The sequence below is a fragment of the Peromyscus maniculatus genome, chromosome 10 (genome assembly GCF_049852395.1).
Source record: "Peromyscus maniculatus bairdii isolate BWxNUB_F1_BW_parent chromosome 10, HU_Pman_BW_mat_3.1, whole genome shotgun sequence".
Lineage (NCBI taxonomy): Eukaryota > Metazoa > Chordata > Mammalia > Rodentia > Cricetidae > Peromyscus > Peromyscus maniculatus.
Genome location: NC_134861.1, coordinates 8681724 through 8697923, shown reverse-complemented (window position 1 = coordinate 8697923; position 16200 = coordinate 8681724). Strand labels below are relative to the sequence as shown.

Sequence of the window (16200 nt, the reverse complement as noted above, 5' to 3'; positions counted from 1 at the left end):
GAAGCCAAACGGGATACTATCCTGGTTAGTTTCATTTATGATTGCTTAGTGTTAGATTTATGATATTTTATAGCAATTTAGATTGCCATTTATATGAGGTTCTTTCTCTTCTTACCTCTTGTTAGGTAGCTTCCATCTTGGGACAAGCATTACTTCCAAGGCAGAGAGGTAGCACCCATAAAATATATCTATAGGGGCTGAAGACTTGGCTCAGTCCATAAAGTGCTTGCTGTGCAAGCCTGAGGACTGGAATTCAGTCCTCAGTACCGTGTGGAAACCAAGTGTGGTCATCTACACCCATGATCCCAGCACTGGGTAGGCAGAGACAGGAGGAGCCCCAAGACTTACTGGCCAGCCACTCTAGCCGAATTGAAAAGCTCCAGGTTTACTTCAAGACTCTGTCTCAAAAAATAAGGTGGAGAGAGAGAGAGAGATTGAGAAGACATTTGACATCAACCTCTGGCCTTCATATGCATCCACAAATGTGCACACACATGAATGTGTGCATATATGCATATATATCTTTATTTAATTTTTATGGGGCTGAATATTTTGTTTGCATGTATCTGTGTAGCACATGCAGGGCTAGTGCTTATGGAGGCCAGAAGAGGGCATCAGATCCTTTGGAACCAGAGTCACAGACAGTTGTGAACCACCATGTGCATGTTGGGAGTTAAATCTGGGTCCTCTGAAGGAACAGCCAATGCTCTTTACTGTTAAGTTCTTTCTCCAGGCCTTATAATATCTATTTCTAGTAGTTTTGTGTTCTCCCCAGTGCTCAGTTCATGGTAATGAAATGGAATTCCCTGTGGATTGAAAATCCATCCCTGCCTTAAAGTTTAAAGTTTTGAGGTGGCTTTGGCTTAGTATACAATGAGAAATGCACAAAGGGAATCAAGCCAGTCTGTGGTCAGCCTGTTGACATTTTCTTTCCACTTTGTCTCTTAGATGCACCCACTGGGCCTGTGTAATAACAATGATGAAGAGGACTTGTATGAATATGGCTGGGTAGGAGTGGTGAAGCTCGAACAGCCAGAATTGGACCCCAAACCATGTCTCACTGTACTGGGCAAGGTAAGCACCAGACCTTCTGTGTCACTGCCATTATGGTTGGGGTTTTCACTGAAGTGTTTCCCTGAGTGTCAAATAACTGGTTCTGGAGAAGAGTCATGCTGGCATAGCATTTCCAGTCTGCTCTACCCCTGCCTGCGGCATGGCCTTGGGCAAATTGCTTTCTCTAAGAGTCTCACTCAGCTTCTTATCTGTGAAATGGGTTGATACTAGAAACCATAGTACTGTATTTTACATCTTTGGGGCCAGATGTTTCAGACCTAAGATTTGGGAAGTTTGGGGAAGTATTAAGGTGTATTTATTAAGTAACCTTGGGGACCTAGGGCCATACTCAGTAATCACACATATTTTTATGTGTGTAGCAAATCATATGGATATTCACATTAAGTGGGATAACTAAACTCTAAATAGCCTCCTGTTAGCCTGCAGCTGCTTTGCCTCCAAATGAGTTCAGGTTCATTAATTTTTGTTGCCAAGTACGTTATGAAAAAACTCCTAGAATTTAGAGTTTCCTTGGTTTCAGAACAGCGGACAGTAATTATGACCCTGCATTAGAACTTACCTCACAGGTGACTAGGAGATGAGGTGAGATACAATGCCTGGTGCCTCATGTGCCACTATTGGCTGTTGGCACACATTTAGAAGCACTAGCAAACAAAGCAAAAGCTTTTTAGCTGCTAAGGTCAGTATAACTTCTGACTACAGTATAAGATAGAAATAAATTTGCTTTGGAAATCCATCTTTCAGGAACTTTTAATCTGATAGGTCATAATCTGTTTTAAAGTGGATCATTTTGTTAAAAGAAAGGGTTTTATGAAAGTAATTTGAAGTTTTGGTTAGGGAAAGGTAGTCCCCAAGAGTCGTCTTATTGTCTAGACATTTTATGGTCCCCAAAGCTCCAGATCTGTGTACCCTGGGAAGACAACTGAGTCCTGTTCCTGGAAGCTGAGGCTCTCTTGGATATTCAGGCCAGAGAAGAGGTGGCATTGGTGCAGGGAGCCCTCACCAAATGTAAAGAGTTTCTTGCCAACCACTCCTAAAAGGTCTTTGGTCATGGAGACCCTCAGAAGCCTAATTTGCTTTTTGAGAAGCTCCACAACTCTTGTCAAGTTTTCCTGCCCTTTCATTGGAGGAGAAAAACTAAAACTAATTATAGCCTGTTTGGTTTATGGTTCACTAAGTTGAATCAAGGTGTTTGAGGTGGCTCAGCCTTGACACTTCATCATTTCAGTAGTTGACCAGAGCTGTTTAATGATGGTTAGGAGCAGTAACTCTCTTGAGAGTTAGTGTTTTCTTAGGAGAAGTGCCAGCTACATCCAAAGTGTAGGAACAGTGCTCTCCTTGTAGGTGTCTGCTTCAAATATGCCGTTTGCTTCTGCTGTGCTTAAGCTGCTGCTGCACCATGCTCAGCTTACTGGCTTCATTTGTTTTCCCCAGCCCTGTGGGGCTCCATCTCTTGTGTCTATAAATGGGTTGTAACAGGGCCCAAAGTATAACCTTTATTGTCCTCAGACAGTTTAGTGACAGGCATTTGTTGAGGTCACTCAGAATCAAACTGTTTCCTTCACTGCCTGAATCAACTGAACCATGGTTTACTTGGTGAGTTTTATATGGTTTGGCCTGTTGGTCTATGAAGCCAAGGGAATAGAAACCTTAGATATGTATTGAATCGTGGAGCACTTCTGTGTTTACTCTTCATGAAATGGTTATTGAATGTGGGGGACTAGGAGCTTAGCATGTGGCTCTACCTTCCTGAGAGCAGCAACTTCTTTCTGTTGGGCAAGGCTAGGGCTGGGAGGACTGGACAAGGCAGCACATATTTGCTGTTTGTTTGCCTTAAGAGTTGGCATCTGAATACAATCATTAATAAAGATGACTGGGCCAGACAGAGGAAGATGGCTTATGTTTGCTTTAAACATGGGTTGGTAGAGGAGATGTGATGAATCCTCCTCTTCCTCCTCTTTTTCTTTTTTCTTCCTCCTTTTTCACAACATAAATTTCATTAACTTTGCCAACTCTGTTTTCTACTTTTATGGTTTCCCAAGGGTAGAAACAAAAGGACTCCGATGTGAGAGAAAGCACAGCAATCCTTCCAACAGCTCAGCACACCATTCTCCTGTAGACAGAATGATTTTCCTTCTGTTTCTTGGCTTTCAATGACTATGGCAAGGAGTTGAAGGCAAGGAGAAACACAGAGGCATAGGAAGTGGACTGGGAGTGTAGCTTGGTGGTAGAGCTCCCGCCTAGCATGTATGAGGCCCTGGGTTCCATCACCAGCACCACAGTAAAGAAAAAGAAGTTAAAAGGCATAGGAGGAACACAACAGCCAGCCTAGTGTGCAGGTGGGGGTGCAAAAACTGCTGTGAATGGATGTGGAGACTTGTCTCTGTCGTCACAGAAAAGCCTATCGGAAACCAGAAAAGCTAGACACAGACCTCTCCTGCCCACAGAAAATCATGAGCTGAAACCCCGAAGATTTTAAAAAACATAAATGCCTCTCTAGAAGTTCAAATCAAGTTTTATTTTTAAAGCAAAAAAAAAAAATCATTACCTTGTTTTATTACCAAGGGGTTTTAAATTTCAGCACTTTAAACTCATGAGAGAAAAATAATTGATGATCACATTCTTGTAATCTTTTCAGTTCTGTAGAAGGTACAGACAAGTCAGCTCGTTAGGTAGAGCTGGGGTAAGGATAAACTCCACAGGGAAGGAGGAGGCCAGGACACCTAACTAGGCCCCACTTCAGGCCAGGCTCAGGTAAACCTCTGCTGCCGTTGGGTGCTTTCTTTTGCACTTAGTGTAGAGATGCTGTTCTGGGACCTTGTCTCTCTGATATCCTGAGCTTCTGGATCATGGTTAGGATCTTCCCTAATACTCTTATTACAGATCTGAAAGGTTGAACCCTGTGGAAACAGTGGGGTTGACATTTGGGGACAGCTTACTTTTGAGAAGGGTCTTAAATCATTCCCAAAGTGCAAGAGTCTGTATGCCTCAGGCATTTCAGCTCTTCAGCTTTGTAGTGTTTATTAAGCATCTTACAGGACTGCAAAGAATTTAAGAGCTTCATCTTAATTTGACTATTTATGACCCCAAATTCGTGGAGACTATCATGTCAGGACACACATGATGTACTAGAGTTTCCAACAGAATTTGCTTAGCCTGAATTCTGAAATTCCAGGCTGGATAAGCCCCAAGCCCCAGTTCTGTGCTTGCTTTTTGAAATACAGTACATCCAGCAGGCCTGGGCCTGCCTGTGTCCAGTGCTTCAGAAGATGGTATGGGGAAGTTAATAAAAGGATATTTAGAGGATTTTATGTTAGAAATGCCACCTTGGCTGAGTGACCTTAGAAAGGCAACTTCAGTTCTTGGTGCCTTGCTCCTTTGTGAAGCTCTGCTTTTCTGATTGCTATAGACTGTGAGGTGTTAGCAGAGCACTTAGCTCAGAGCCTGGCTCATGACAGCCTTGGGTGAGTGCAGAAGCGGCTATCCTGGGTGGGGGCTCACCGCCTCCTAGGAGCTGTAGATGTCTTTGCTTATCACATTGACACCTTGTCCACATTTCCATGGTCAGAAAACTGAGGTCCCATGAGCTTCTTCACATCTGAGATCACAGAGCTCCCAAGAGCCGGAAGCTGAACTAGAACTATTCTGGACTTCAGCAGTGTTGACTTCTTGACTCCTCTTGTCTCAGCCAGTCTTCTAGATAATAAACACCAGCTGCTTTCAGTATCACCCAGGTGTGGTCCAGACTGGTGTTTCTACATGGTAGAATCACAACTCTCTACAGACAAGGGATTGGCTCTAAAGATTGAGCAATATCACAGAACCTACATCTGGTACTGCCACTCCTCACCGAATCAGCAGCCCCTTCCTCAGATCTCTTTGTAGAGCTGCTTTATCCCGGGCCCCCGTCCCCCCGTCCCCGTCGTCGTCGTCGTCCCCCCCCCCCCCCCGTCCCCGCCTACTCAGTGGGAGATATAACCCTAGCATTCCTGGTTTTAAGTCTAAAAGAGCCCAAGAAAGGGATTCATTGGCCCATCTCAAATCAGGCACTCTTGAGGTTGGTCAGCTGTTCTCTGGGGCTGAAAACACTATGGAATTAAGCCTGTCTTACCTTGTCATGTGTGAAGGTAGGAAGAAAATGTTTTCTTTAGAGGGCTGAGGGCTGGGGTAGTGCTGGGCTGCTATCCCTAAGCAGGCACCTGTAGTTGCTAAGTCAAGAATGTTGTCACAAGCTGGTGGGTGGTGGTCTCAGTACCAGGTCGCCTGAAGTTGGGTCTATTGAGAGAAGACTTGGGTCACATGTTTTGCATAGTATATCTGTATATGGATGTGGTCATGTTTACTGAAAGGATGCCAGCCAAAATGGACTATGAAAGCAATAGATGGGGGAGAACAGAGTAGAGCAAAGGGAGCCAGAGGTTTTCTAGGGGTGTGGAAAGTTGCTGAGGAATAAAGCTTTCATGTTGAGGAATTTGGTCTTCATGAGCTACTAAAGGATTCTAATAGAATGACTATCATAAGATCTGGTCCTTGGGGTGCTGCCTTGGCAGTGACATCTAGGCTGGACAGAGAGGATCAGGTACCCTTTGCTATAGGGTGTCTTAGGGAACTGAGTAGGCTCACACACCCATCAATTTTAGCCAGTGGAGTTGCTGAGGAGTCGTGTTTGCCTCTGCCCTATTCCATTTTCACATGCAGTGCAGACACTGACTAGCCCAGAGTGACAGGGAAGAAACCTGCTGTGCCATGAGGAGATGAACTGTTCTAAAAACGGCCCTCCCGCTGAACTTCAGGGAAACCAAGGGTGAAGGCTGATAGAGAACTGCACCCTGGCCTCAGGCTATTCCCTCAGCCAGACCAGTCTCAGAAATGGTATTGCAAAGAAAAGTAAAAATCTTAGATAACCAGAAGAGCCGAGAGATGGTTTCCTTTAATCAAGGTTTAAACCCCAGTTGTAACTGTTTGTTCTCCATACTGAGGATTGAAACGAGGGTCTCCCACATGCTATACAAGCACTCTACCACAAGTTAGAACCTAATTTCAACCTCATTTCCACCCTCTCAAGCTCTGTGAGCCCTGCAGTCACTCACCCTTTTGCATGATCCAGCCTCTCTAAATAGGAGCAGGGTCTAAAGGAGAGAGCGCAGCTACTGTTGGTCAGTGTTCCTAGCACAAATGAAGATACTAAACAAAGTGGCTTTCTTTACCTCTCTTTTCTTGCTCTCTCTCTCCTTCCCTTAACATCCTTCTGTTTCTTTTAGCATCCAAAGTTATATTGCTTTTATAGTGAAATCCAGAAAGACAGAGTGAAGTAAATGGTCGCCAGATTCTGGGATCCAGGAGCATAAAGGCTTTTTTTAAAAAGTAGGTGGAAATTTTTAGTTTGGAAAGATGAAAAGGTTCTGGAGGTTATTGATAGCAATGATTGACAAAGTGAATGTATTTCATGCTGCTGTCCTGTGCACCTAATTAAATTTTGTATTACATATATTTTATCCAAATAAAATGTGGTATCTCTTAAATAATTTTACAGTATATGAAGTAGATGGCAGTCGGTATAAATAATTATAATAATAAGGTGGGGTATGTTGGTTTGTGCCTGGAATCCCAATAGTTGAGAAACTGAGATAAGAGGATCGTTATGAGTTCGAGGTGAGCATGGACAACCTAATAAATTCCAGGCCAGCCAAGGCTCCAAAGTGAGGCCTTGTCTCAATAAACAAAACAAAGCACAGCAAAGTAGCAACAACAGCAACAGTACTGAGTTTTTGTTCCTGAAGTGTTAAAGTGTAGCCCCATGAAGGAATGACTGATACTTCTGAGTCCTTGTATACAGGAAAAAAAGAGACAGAAATGGAAAAGCCCCATCCTCCTCTGTATATTAGTCTTTCTGGGGAAAGTGTCTTCCCTGTCTTCAGACTGCAGCTCTCAAAATAGACAAGTTTGTTTGTGGTTTTTGTTGTTCTGGTTAACGAAGTGCCTTCCTAAAACAAAACAAAACAATAATTCTCTGAGAATATCATATAGTGAATTTTGATCATATGTATCCCTCCCTAATTTTCTCTTTCTCTCACTCTCTTTTGCTCTCCCCCATTGAGTCCAGTTTGTGTTGATCTAATCCTCCAGAGCATGAGGCCTGCCCTGGTGTGGGATCAGTCAATATACCAGGTACCACACCATTAAAGAAAGCTGATTCTCCCTCTCCCAGCAGCAATCAGATGTCAAAAGTTCCTGGGGCAGAGATGGGACTTCACATCCACCTCCATTCTTCCATGCCAGGGTTTTATCTGGCTTGAATTTTTGCAGGTCTTATGCATGTTATCATAATCATTAAGAGTTTATATGTCCGCCGGGCGTGGTGGCGCACGCCTTTAATCCCAGCACTCGGGAGGCAGAGCCAGGCGGATCTCTGTGAGTTCGAGGCCAGCCTGGGCTACCAAGTGAGCTCCAGGAAAGGCGCAAAGCTACACAGAGAAACCCTGTCTCGAAAAAAACAAAACAACAACAACAACAACAACAACAAAAAAGAGTTTATATGTCCATCTGCCTATTGTACTTGGAAAATAGTTTTCTTGAAGTCATCCACCACAGTGGCTCTTAACAATCTTTCAGCCTCCTCTTCCAAATAGATCCCTGAGCCTTGAGAGAGTGTGTGTAATATAGACATCTCATTTAGGACCGAGAGCTCTGAAGTCTCTTATTCTCTCTATGTCAACCTATTGTGGGTCTCTCTGAGTTAATTGCATCTATCATAAGAAGCAGCTTCTCTTATGAGGGCTGAGACATGCACTGATCTATGGGGTAGCAGTAAGTCATTAGGAAGTATTTTATTGCTATGTCCATTTAGTAGAATAATGTTAGTAGATTTTCCCTTAGGGTCCATAACCCACCGATCTATGGGTTCTTGGCTTTGTTGACAGTGTCAGGTATGGGTTCCATCTCCTGGAGTGGGACCTTAAATCCATTTGTTACTCTCATAACATGAACACCACTATTGCATATTGTTGTAACTCACAGGGTTCACAGTTGGGTGAGATTGATAATTACACTTCTCTTCCTGTAGTACACATAGCATCTTCCAGTGCTCTGAAAACTAGCCAGTAGAGAAGATGCTTCTAGATGATACTGTCCATATTTCTCTATGTTCTAACTCAAGGATGTGGTGGCTTCAGCAATAGGTTCCTGCTGTTATGTTCTGGAGGGTAACCATCAGCATTGACAATAGCCTATGGCTCAAAACAGAAAATTTGGTTAAAAGGTGAATGTGCTTTTATTTCTGCTCTTTTTTCCCCCTACATAGTAGATGGAGGAGAAGAAAATGAATCTAACAGAAATGGAAAAATTTATATCTCCAGATATTAACCCAAGCCTGTATGTGATACAGTAATGGCAACAGTTGATGCTTAAAAGAAAAGGAAAGGGCCTGGGCAGAGGTGAGTGGATCTCTGAGTTCAAAGCCAGTCTGGTCCTCAGAGTTCCAGGACAGACAGGGATACAGAGGGAAACTCTGTCTTGAAAAATCAACCCCCTCCCCCCTCCAAAAAAAAAGAAAAGAAAGAAAAAAGAAAGGAAAACACAACAAAAAAGACAGGCAAGAAAATTTCCCCCAAAGTACCTATGGCCTCATGATGATGAATGGGTTTTGACAAATACCACAGACTTAGGGCTATCCTCTTCTGGGATCTGTCTCACTGGCTTCTCCAGTTCAGGTGTAGTTGTTAATCCAACACTTCAGGTTTAAAGTGTGACCAGGGGACCCTAAAGTTCTTTCCAGGACTCAAAAGATCCAAACTGTTTCCATAATATCCTACAGTGCTATATGTCTTTTTCACTCTGTCCTCTCAGAAGTGGGTGGTGGGTGGAGTTTTCCAAGAGTGTCATTGTGTGTACTGACTTGATCCTTCTCACTAGTAATGGAATATGTGCTTGTGTGCTCTGTGTTCTAACTTTATGTTTCAGTTCCTAAAAAGCTAAATATAAATAGCTGTAACCCATACAAACAAAATTCTTTGGGGTTCTTAATCTTTGAGAATATGGAATGAAATTTAAAATCTGAATTTACTAACCCGTCATTATGTTTCTACTGCAAGATCATCTCACAGAATTCACCTAAGCTCTGTGACTGTTGCAGAGTAACAGTAGGAATGAGTAGGCAATACAGGTCATAGAGGTCAATGTATAACAACAAATGACCAAACAGGAAGAACTTTTTAGTGTCCTAGAACATCTCAGTATCTTTGAGGCTTGAATTAGTATATAATTCTTCAGCCATGACGTTCTAGAAACAGGTTATGAAGATGAGCCTTTACCCAAGGCAGGACATTTTAGGAGTCTAGTAAGCTTGCTTCAGAGTCCTTTTTGAGTCCTGTGTGTATGGGATGGGAAGAGAGGTGCTTAATTTCAGCACACCTCTCTCATTTGGGGTTTTGCTCACAGGTGTTTCTCGGAATACTTGAATGTCTGATCCTTAACCCTAGGTCAGCTCAGCTCATTTCAAGAGGAATGATGGAACTGAAGGAAAAAAGGTAGCTGGCTGCTCCAGCTGCTTTACATTTCAGTCTTTAACCTCAGCATGCTGCCTCTGGTCAGCAAAACAAGTAGGTATTTGTCATATCCTGGCACAGGGCAACATGACTACAGCTCATTGCTTTGGTATCCCTAGAATCATTCTATGCAATGCTTAGGATACTTCCTATATCAATCTTTTTTTTTTTAATTTAAATTTGTTTTTAGTTATAAGTATGTGTCTTATTTGCAGATGCCCACAGAGGCCTGAAGAAGGTTTCTGATTCCTTGGAGCTGGAGTTAGAGGAAGTTGAGCCATCCAACATGGGTTCTGGGAATCAAACTCAGGTTTTCTACAAGAGTAGCATTCTTAGCTGGGTGCATACCTTTAATCCCAGCAGATGTCTGTGAGATCGAGGCCAACCTGGTTTACAAAGCAAATTCCAGGACAGTCAGAACTGTCAGGACAGAAAAATCCTGTCTCAAAAAACAAACAAACAAAAAAAGAGTAGCATTCTTATCTGCTGAGTCATCTTTCTAGCCCATGTCCATATTTTTATAGGCTTTTTTATATATTACATTGTTTTCAACCAGGCAAAATATTTGGAGACATTTTTTAGTTTTCAGAAAAATGTTGCGGTGGGGTGGGAATTGAAGGAGTACAGGCCAGGCTTGTTGCTCAGCATCCTGTTGTGCACAGGACAGTTGCCACCATAGAGAGTTCTCTGCCTCCACAGAATGTAATACACAATTACTTGTCTGTTAAAAATAAGGAAGGGGCCGGAGCAGTCATTCAACAGTTAAGAACATCTGTTGCTCTTCTATAGGACCCAGGTTCAGTTCCCAGCACTCACATGGCAACTCAAATGTCTGTAACTCTGAGTTCCAGGGGATTCAATACCCTCTTCTGGCCTCCTAGGGTCCAGACACACACCTGGTGCACAGACATGCAAGCAAAACACTTACACACACAAAATACAAATCTATTTTTAAAAATAAGGAGGAAAAGAATAATCTGACTTCAAATACCAGTAGCATCAAAGTAGAAAAACCCTCTTTCATTGTGACATGCAAATATTCTCTTCCCAAAAGATGGTAAGTTCTACTTCCTCCACCTCCATTCCCTTTTGCTCCTTTGTTCTTAGTACATGGTCCTTTTAGTCCATGGAGTCAATGAATGATAAGCATTTTGCACAGTGAGAGGTGTGCAGAACACAGGCCTGTGTGTGAATGATAATTCTACTTAGCAGAAGCCAAATGTCTTTAAGCCAGCTAATGTCTCTTTGCCTCTATGTCTGCAAAGTTTGGTTCTCTAAGCCCACAGTGAGAAGAAAGAACTGACTAAAAGTTGTCCTTTCAGCCTCACCCACACACACAAATAACTTTTAAAAGGTTATGATTTTATTTATACACACACACACACACACACACACACACACACACACACACACACACCAAGTTCATAGAAATTCAACAGTTTCCTTCTGTCTTCAAGCATACTTCTCCTGAGCAAATGAGATTCTTTTCCTGAAGTGCGCTGAAGTAAGTTTCTTATTGGGGCAGGAAGTTTGGAAGACTCTACAGATTTATTTTAAGGAACACTTGGGTAAATATCTCCCATATTTGGTTAAAAAGGAAAGCAAGAAAGGAATTTGGTAAAAGAAATCAAACCAGAAGGAAAAGATTGGCTTGATATGAATGGAAAATTTTAGGAATACCATTTTGCTTTTGAGTTCATGTGTCTGGTTTGAAAGTCAGACTTTTTAGGTGATGCTTTTCATCTGTACCTAAATCTTCCATAAACCTCTTGCTTAAAAGGCTATACATCTTTAGCTATAAAAGTCTGAAACCAACTGTGGGAGGCTTAAAGGAGTTTTGAAGACAGTAAATGAACAGAACAAATATTGTGTCTGCTAACCCAAAGGGCACAGGCAGCTTGTCACTCCAGGACTCAGAGAAGCCTGCCTCTCTGTCTTGGCAGTCCTTAGCACCATCTCCATGTATTGAACCACTTTGAGCAGAGTTGCAGTGAAGTTGTTTCAGAACTCAAAGGATGGTAACAAGCAGCCTGCAAAGCTCTCAGAGGTCGCTACTGAATTGTCTACTCTGAGAGGTTGTCATTCTAATGCATTGCATCTTCATACTACATAAAATACAACTACCAGCTCAGTTGTCCACAACCTCACACCCCTGCTCTCCATTTCCAAATAGAGGGCCTTGTGCATGCATTAACCTGCTTAAGTAGGAGGTCTTGGCCATGGTCAAGGGTGATGTGAGAGCTGCCCTGACAGTTCCCAAGGCCATGGATAGTATAGATATTTCTAACCTCCAATCGCTACACACACAATACTTGTATAGCGTAGGAACAAAATACTGCTACACTCCTCGCTTGGGCATAGAATCTCCTGGAGACTAAGTAGGGGGAATGGAGACATGGGTGAGAACCCTTTTGTAGATCTTGGTCACAAGACCTCAGATTCCTGACACAAATACCATATATTTTCATTGTACTTCCTTTCCAAAGACACCAGCTTACACAAACACACACATGCACACACATATGCAGTTCTTGGGATCCATTTTGTTCCATAATACTCTTTTCCAAATCCAATGTTACACTGTATAATCTGACTGATATCTTTGCTTTTTCTAGTTCTAGAAATAGTAAAAGGGCCACTGAAAGGGATTAGCAGGTAAAGGATCTGCAACTAAGCCTGACAGCCCATGACCCCTTGTTACCTACATGGTAGAAAGAGGAAACCAACTCCTACAAGTTGTCCTCTGACCTTCACACACACATATGGCATACTCACGCCCCACCCCATTCTCCCCATGTACCCAAAATAAGTAAATGTAATAATACATTGAATTTTTCATTATTTAAGAAATACTTTTATTAGTTTCTATAATCAATCCCATATAGATGAGACTTTACATATTTAATAGTGTTTTGTTCCTATCAGTATATTCCAGTTACTCTAAGCACTATTAGAGTCATTAAGATTTTAGTCATCCTGAAGGATTTATGCTATTTCTTGTGCTGATTAAGGAACTCGGTCTTCACTCTTCAGCTTGGACCTGTGCTGTAGTTCTTCACAAGTTTATCCGCTCTTAATGACTCTTAGAGAAAAGTGCAATGTGCAAGGAGACGGTCACCTTTCAGCTTCATTCCTAGCCCCACCTCTGATGTTCCCGTGTGGAGAGAGAGAGAGAGCAGGCGCATGGCCCACATGTGGAGGTCAGAGGACATCTTGGAGGAGTCAGTTCTCTTCCTTCTACAATGTTGGTCCTGGGGATCAAACTCAGGTCACAGGCTTTGCATCAAGGACTTTTATCTAGCTGTCCCTATTAATGTTTCTTTTACTAATTTGAAGATTAAAAGTATTATTTTCAGTTGCATATCTTTGATTATCGAACATTATCAGCAGACAAACTCAAAACATTTTTTTTCTATGTGCTTCTTTAATTTCCTTTTTTGTTAAATGTTTTCTGTAAGCAAGGGCACAGTGATCCACTGAACTGAATGAACCACTTCATGGGTAGAAGGAAGGATTTATTGGGATCAAACTGCCAAGGCTATTCTCAAGGGACAGAGAGAAGCAAAATGGTGGAAAACCAAGTGGATTTTATATTACAGTCAGCAGGGAGGGTGATTTTGAACTGATACCAGCTGTTGGTGTAAGGTTTGGCAGTGAAAGGGCAAAGGAATACTGCAAGAAATCACACCACACAAGAGATTTATTGGGGTGGGAGGACCAGAAAGGCCACCTCTGAGAAGGGGATAAGAGGGAGAGAGAGAGAAGGCTGTGATAGCTGAGGTTTTATGGGGTTTGATAAAGAAGCATACATATAGGGAAAATACTCAGCAGTGCTGAGGTAGAAATGTATTGCATTAGCCTTTAGTTTAGTAATGACAACTTATGAAGGCAGGGTCGGGGGTGGGGGACACTTGTTTCTGGAATGTGGGTGGTTCTAACATTCCTCCTTTTTGTTCACTGTAAAAGGTAAGGAAATAGGAAGGTGACTGGTGAGGCAGGAGACTGATTCCTGCCCTCTGGAATTTCAACATCCTAGGGGACCCAAGAAAGCTAAGATGCTAGCCCGGAGCTGGGAAGAGCAGGCTGTTTCACTCACTGTCCAGGCTCTACAGGACCATACTGGGCTAGGAAAGTGCAGGCTGTTTTGAAAGTTTGCAGTCTTTGATTGGAAATCTGCTAGAACAGATATATAATGGGGACAGAAGGTAAAGTTAAGGCTTAGGGGAAAAGTGTTTTTTAGATGTACATCTGAAACTTTTAGGCCCATGGTCCTGGTAGTTTGAGAGGAATTTCCCTCACCCAGGAGTAAGTAGAATAGGCAGGTGGGGAAACACACTGTTAATTGACAGTACTTATCTGGAGTCCATTTGACCTGGGAGAGGTAGATTCAAGTAGATTTCCGGAAGCTTATAAGTTTGTTTGTTGTTGTTTTTTAAATTTAGAAAAAAGTAAGTTTTAGATATGTTAGCATCACCATTGTAATCTATACTGAAATCCACATTGTAGAAAGAGCAGTAGACTCACACTTTTGAGTCATAGAAGCTTTGGGACTCAAAATGATTTGGGTTAAAAGCATTAACACTTTTTTCATAGTGCTGGATATATAGATTGGCTAGAGATGTTTTAGCACAATGAGAAGCACTTTAAGTCTTATACTTAGAAAGCAACCAAAGGAATTTTAAAATCTTGAGCTTGTAACTATGGTAATAGTACTAGTGCTTACCAGAACTACATTTATAGCTTATCAGAACTATTAATTAATGTTAAAACTTTTGAAGTCCTAATATGACAACAGCAGAGGGGGCAAAAATCCGAAACATTTCTCGTTTTTTACATACCTTAAATCACTTTCTTATACCTTTACAGATAGTGCTTACACGCCATAAAACATTTTCTTAGACCTTATAACTTGAATTTACATATCTTAAAACACTTTTTTTGACCCTTGCAACTTACTTAAGCTTTAACATCCTCAGACCTTTACAACTTGTATTTATCTACCTTAGAACACTTTGTTAGACCTCAGAACTTACATAACTTTAAACTTTTTTTTTTTTAGCCAATCATTTACCATTAGACACAGGAGGTTGCCTACTGAGAGCAGTCATTGTAAAGCAAATTCCTTTATTCATTGTAAATAAAAGAATAGTAAAAAGTTACTTTGAAACCTGTTTTGTGTGTTTATCTCCTTTCAGAGTTTGGTAGCAAGGTCTTTCTCTGGAGACCCAATAAGTAGCTTTAGGAAAGGGAAACCTGCAGCCTGTTTTTTACATTAGAGAACTGAGAGGGCAGTTGGAGCCTTAGAGGAGGAGCTGGTATTCTTGCTGCTGTTAAAGCTACCATTTGTCAATATCATCAGAGATCTAAGAGGAATAAATTATAGCTGGAAATATAATCTAAAGGTCTCTATGTATCAATTAAAATGACAGCTACTTCCCCATTACCTAGAGAGATTACCTAGGCTCCTGTGGTCTCCATGGCTTTGACTACCTCCAGTAGTCGGAGGCCTTCAGCTGCCATACATAGCAGCATGGCCTTAAGCTGTCAGACAAGGTCTGAGATTTTTTTCCTGGAGAGGAGCTTGGGGAAACTGACCTTACTTTAATCAGGCAGAGTAGGGCAATCAACCCCAAATGTCCAGTTTGTGCAGATCCCCGGCAGCAGGCAAGGCATGGGGCATTTCAGCCCAGTGATTAGCGTTACCACAATTCAGGTAAAGTCATGCTATATCTATCTTCTTGGGGTACTTTAAGGGTTCTAGCTAGAAGGGGGCAATTTTGTCTATTATGGGAAACTTTTATTAAACATTTTAAATGCCATATTCATCAGATCTCTGAAGTTTGAGGACTATCTAAAGTTAAATAAAGCTTGTCACTAGATGAACAGTTTGTAAGTTAGTATCTTATATAAGGTTAGGATTTTTATACTTTTTTTTCTGTTAAGTTTGAGTCTAAAAAATTTTTAGTTGAAGATTTTTTTGAAGATCCTTTAGCATCAAAATAAACCATAAATGCTGTAAACTTTAGACTATAAATGCAGTTCATATAGAGACTGGGATCTTTCTTGATCTTTTTATAGTGTACCATTACAGAATGTCACAGTTTTTTATATGACTTAGTTTATCCATATAGTGAAAGCTTAACAAAGTGAACAAAGACAAAGAAGCTAAATAAGTATTACTGTGAACCTGAGTAGACCTTAGGAATGTATAAGCCTTGATTATCAAATACACCTTCTTTATCAAACATATGTTGTTACTTACCTATTAGAAGCCTGGTACAGCCGGGCGGTGGTGGCGCACGCCTTTAATCCCAGCACTCGGGAGGCAGAGGCAGGCGGATCTTTGTGAGTTCGAGGCCAGCCTGGGCTACCAAGTGAGTTCCAGGAAAGGCGCAAAGCTACACAGAGAAACCCTGTCTCGAAAAACCAAAAAAAAAAAAAAAAAAAAAAAAAAGAAGCCTGGTACTGAACAATTACCAAAAACATAAGTAGTTAGATGTAAATCTCTTATCAGTTTTTGTTAATCTGAGTAGACCTTTATAACTTTAAATTTTTATCATATACAGTATATTTTAAACCAGAG

The 16200-nt window shown here is 41.5% G+C and overlaps 1 protein-coding gene and 1 long non-coding RNA gene across 2 annotated transcripts in view; both read left to right on the top strand.

Annotated features, from left to right (window-relative positions):
- Nucleotides 1-16200, top strand: part of Znrf3 (zinc and ring finger 3) — a 169810-nt gene that overhangs the window by 92830 nt on the left and 60780 nt on the right. The window contains exon 2 of the mRNA XM_076545852.1: nt 949-1074. Within this exon, the coding sequence (XP_076401967.1) occupies nt 949-1074 (126 nt within the window). The remainder of the gene's footprint in view (nt 1-948; nt 1075-16200) is intronic.
- The window catches only part of LOC143267553 (uncharacterized), a 36908-nt gene continuing 21796 nt past the window's right edge, over nt 1089-16200 (top strand). The window contains exon 1 of the long non-coding RNA XR_013042741.1: nt 1089-9671. This is a non-coding gene — a long non-coding RNA (uncharacterized LOC143267553). The remainder of the gene's footprint in view (nt 9672-16200) is intronic.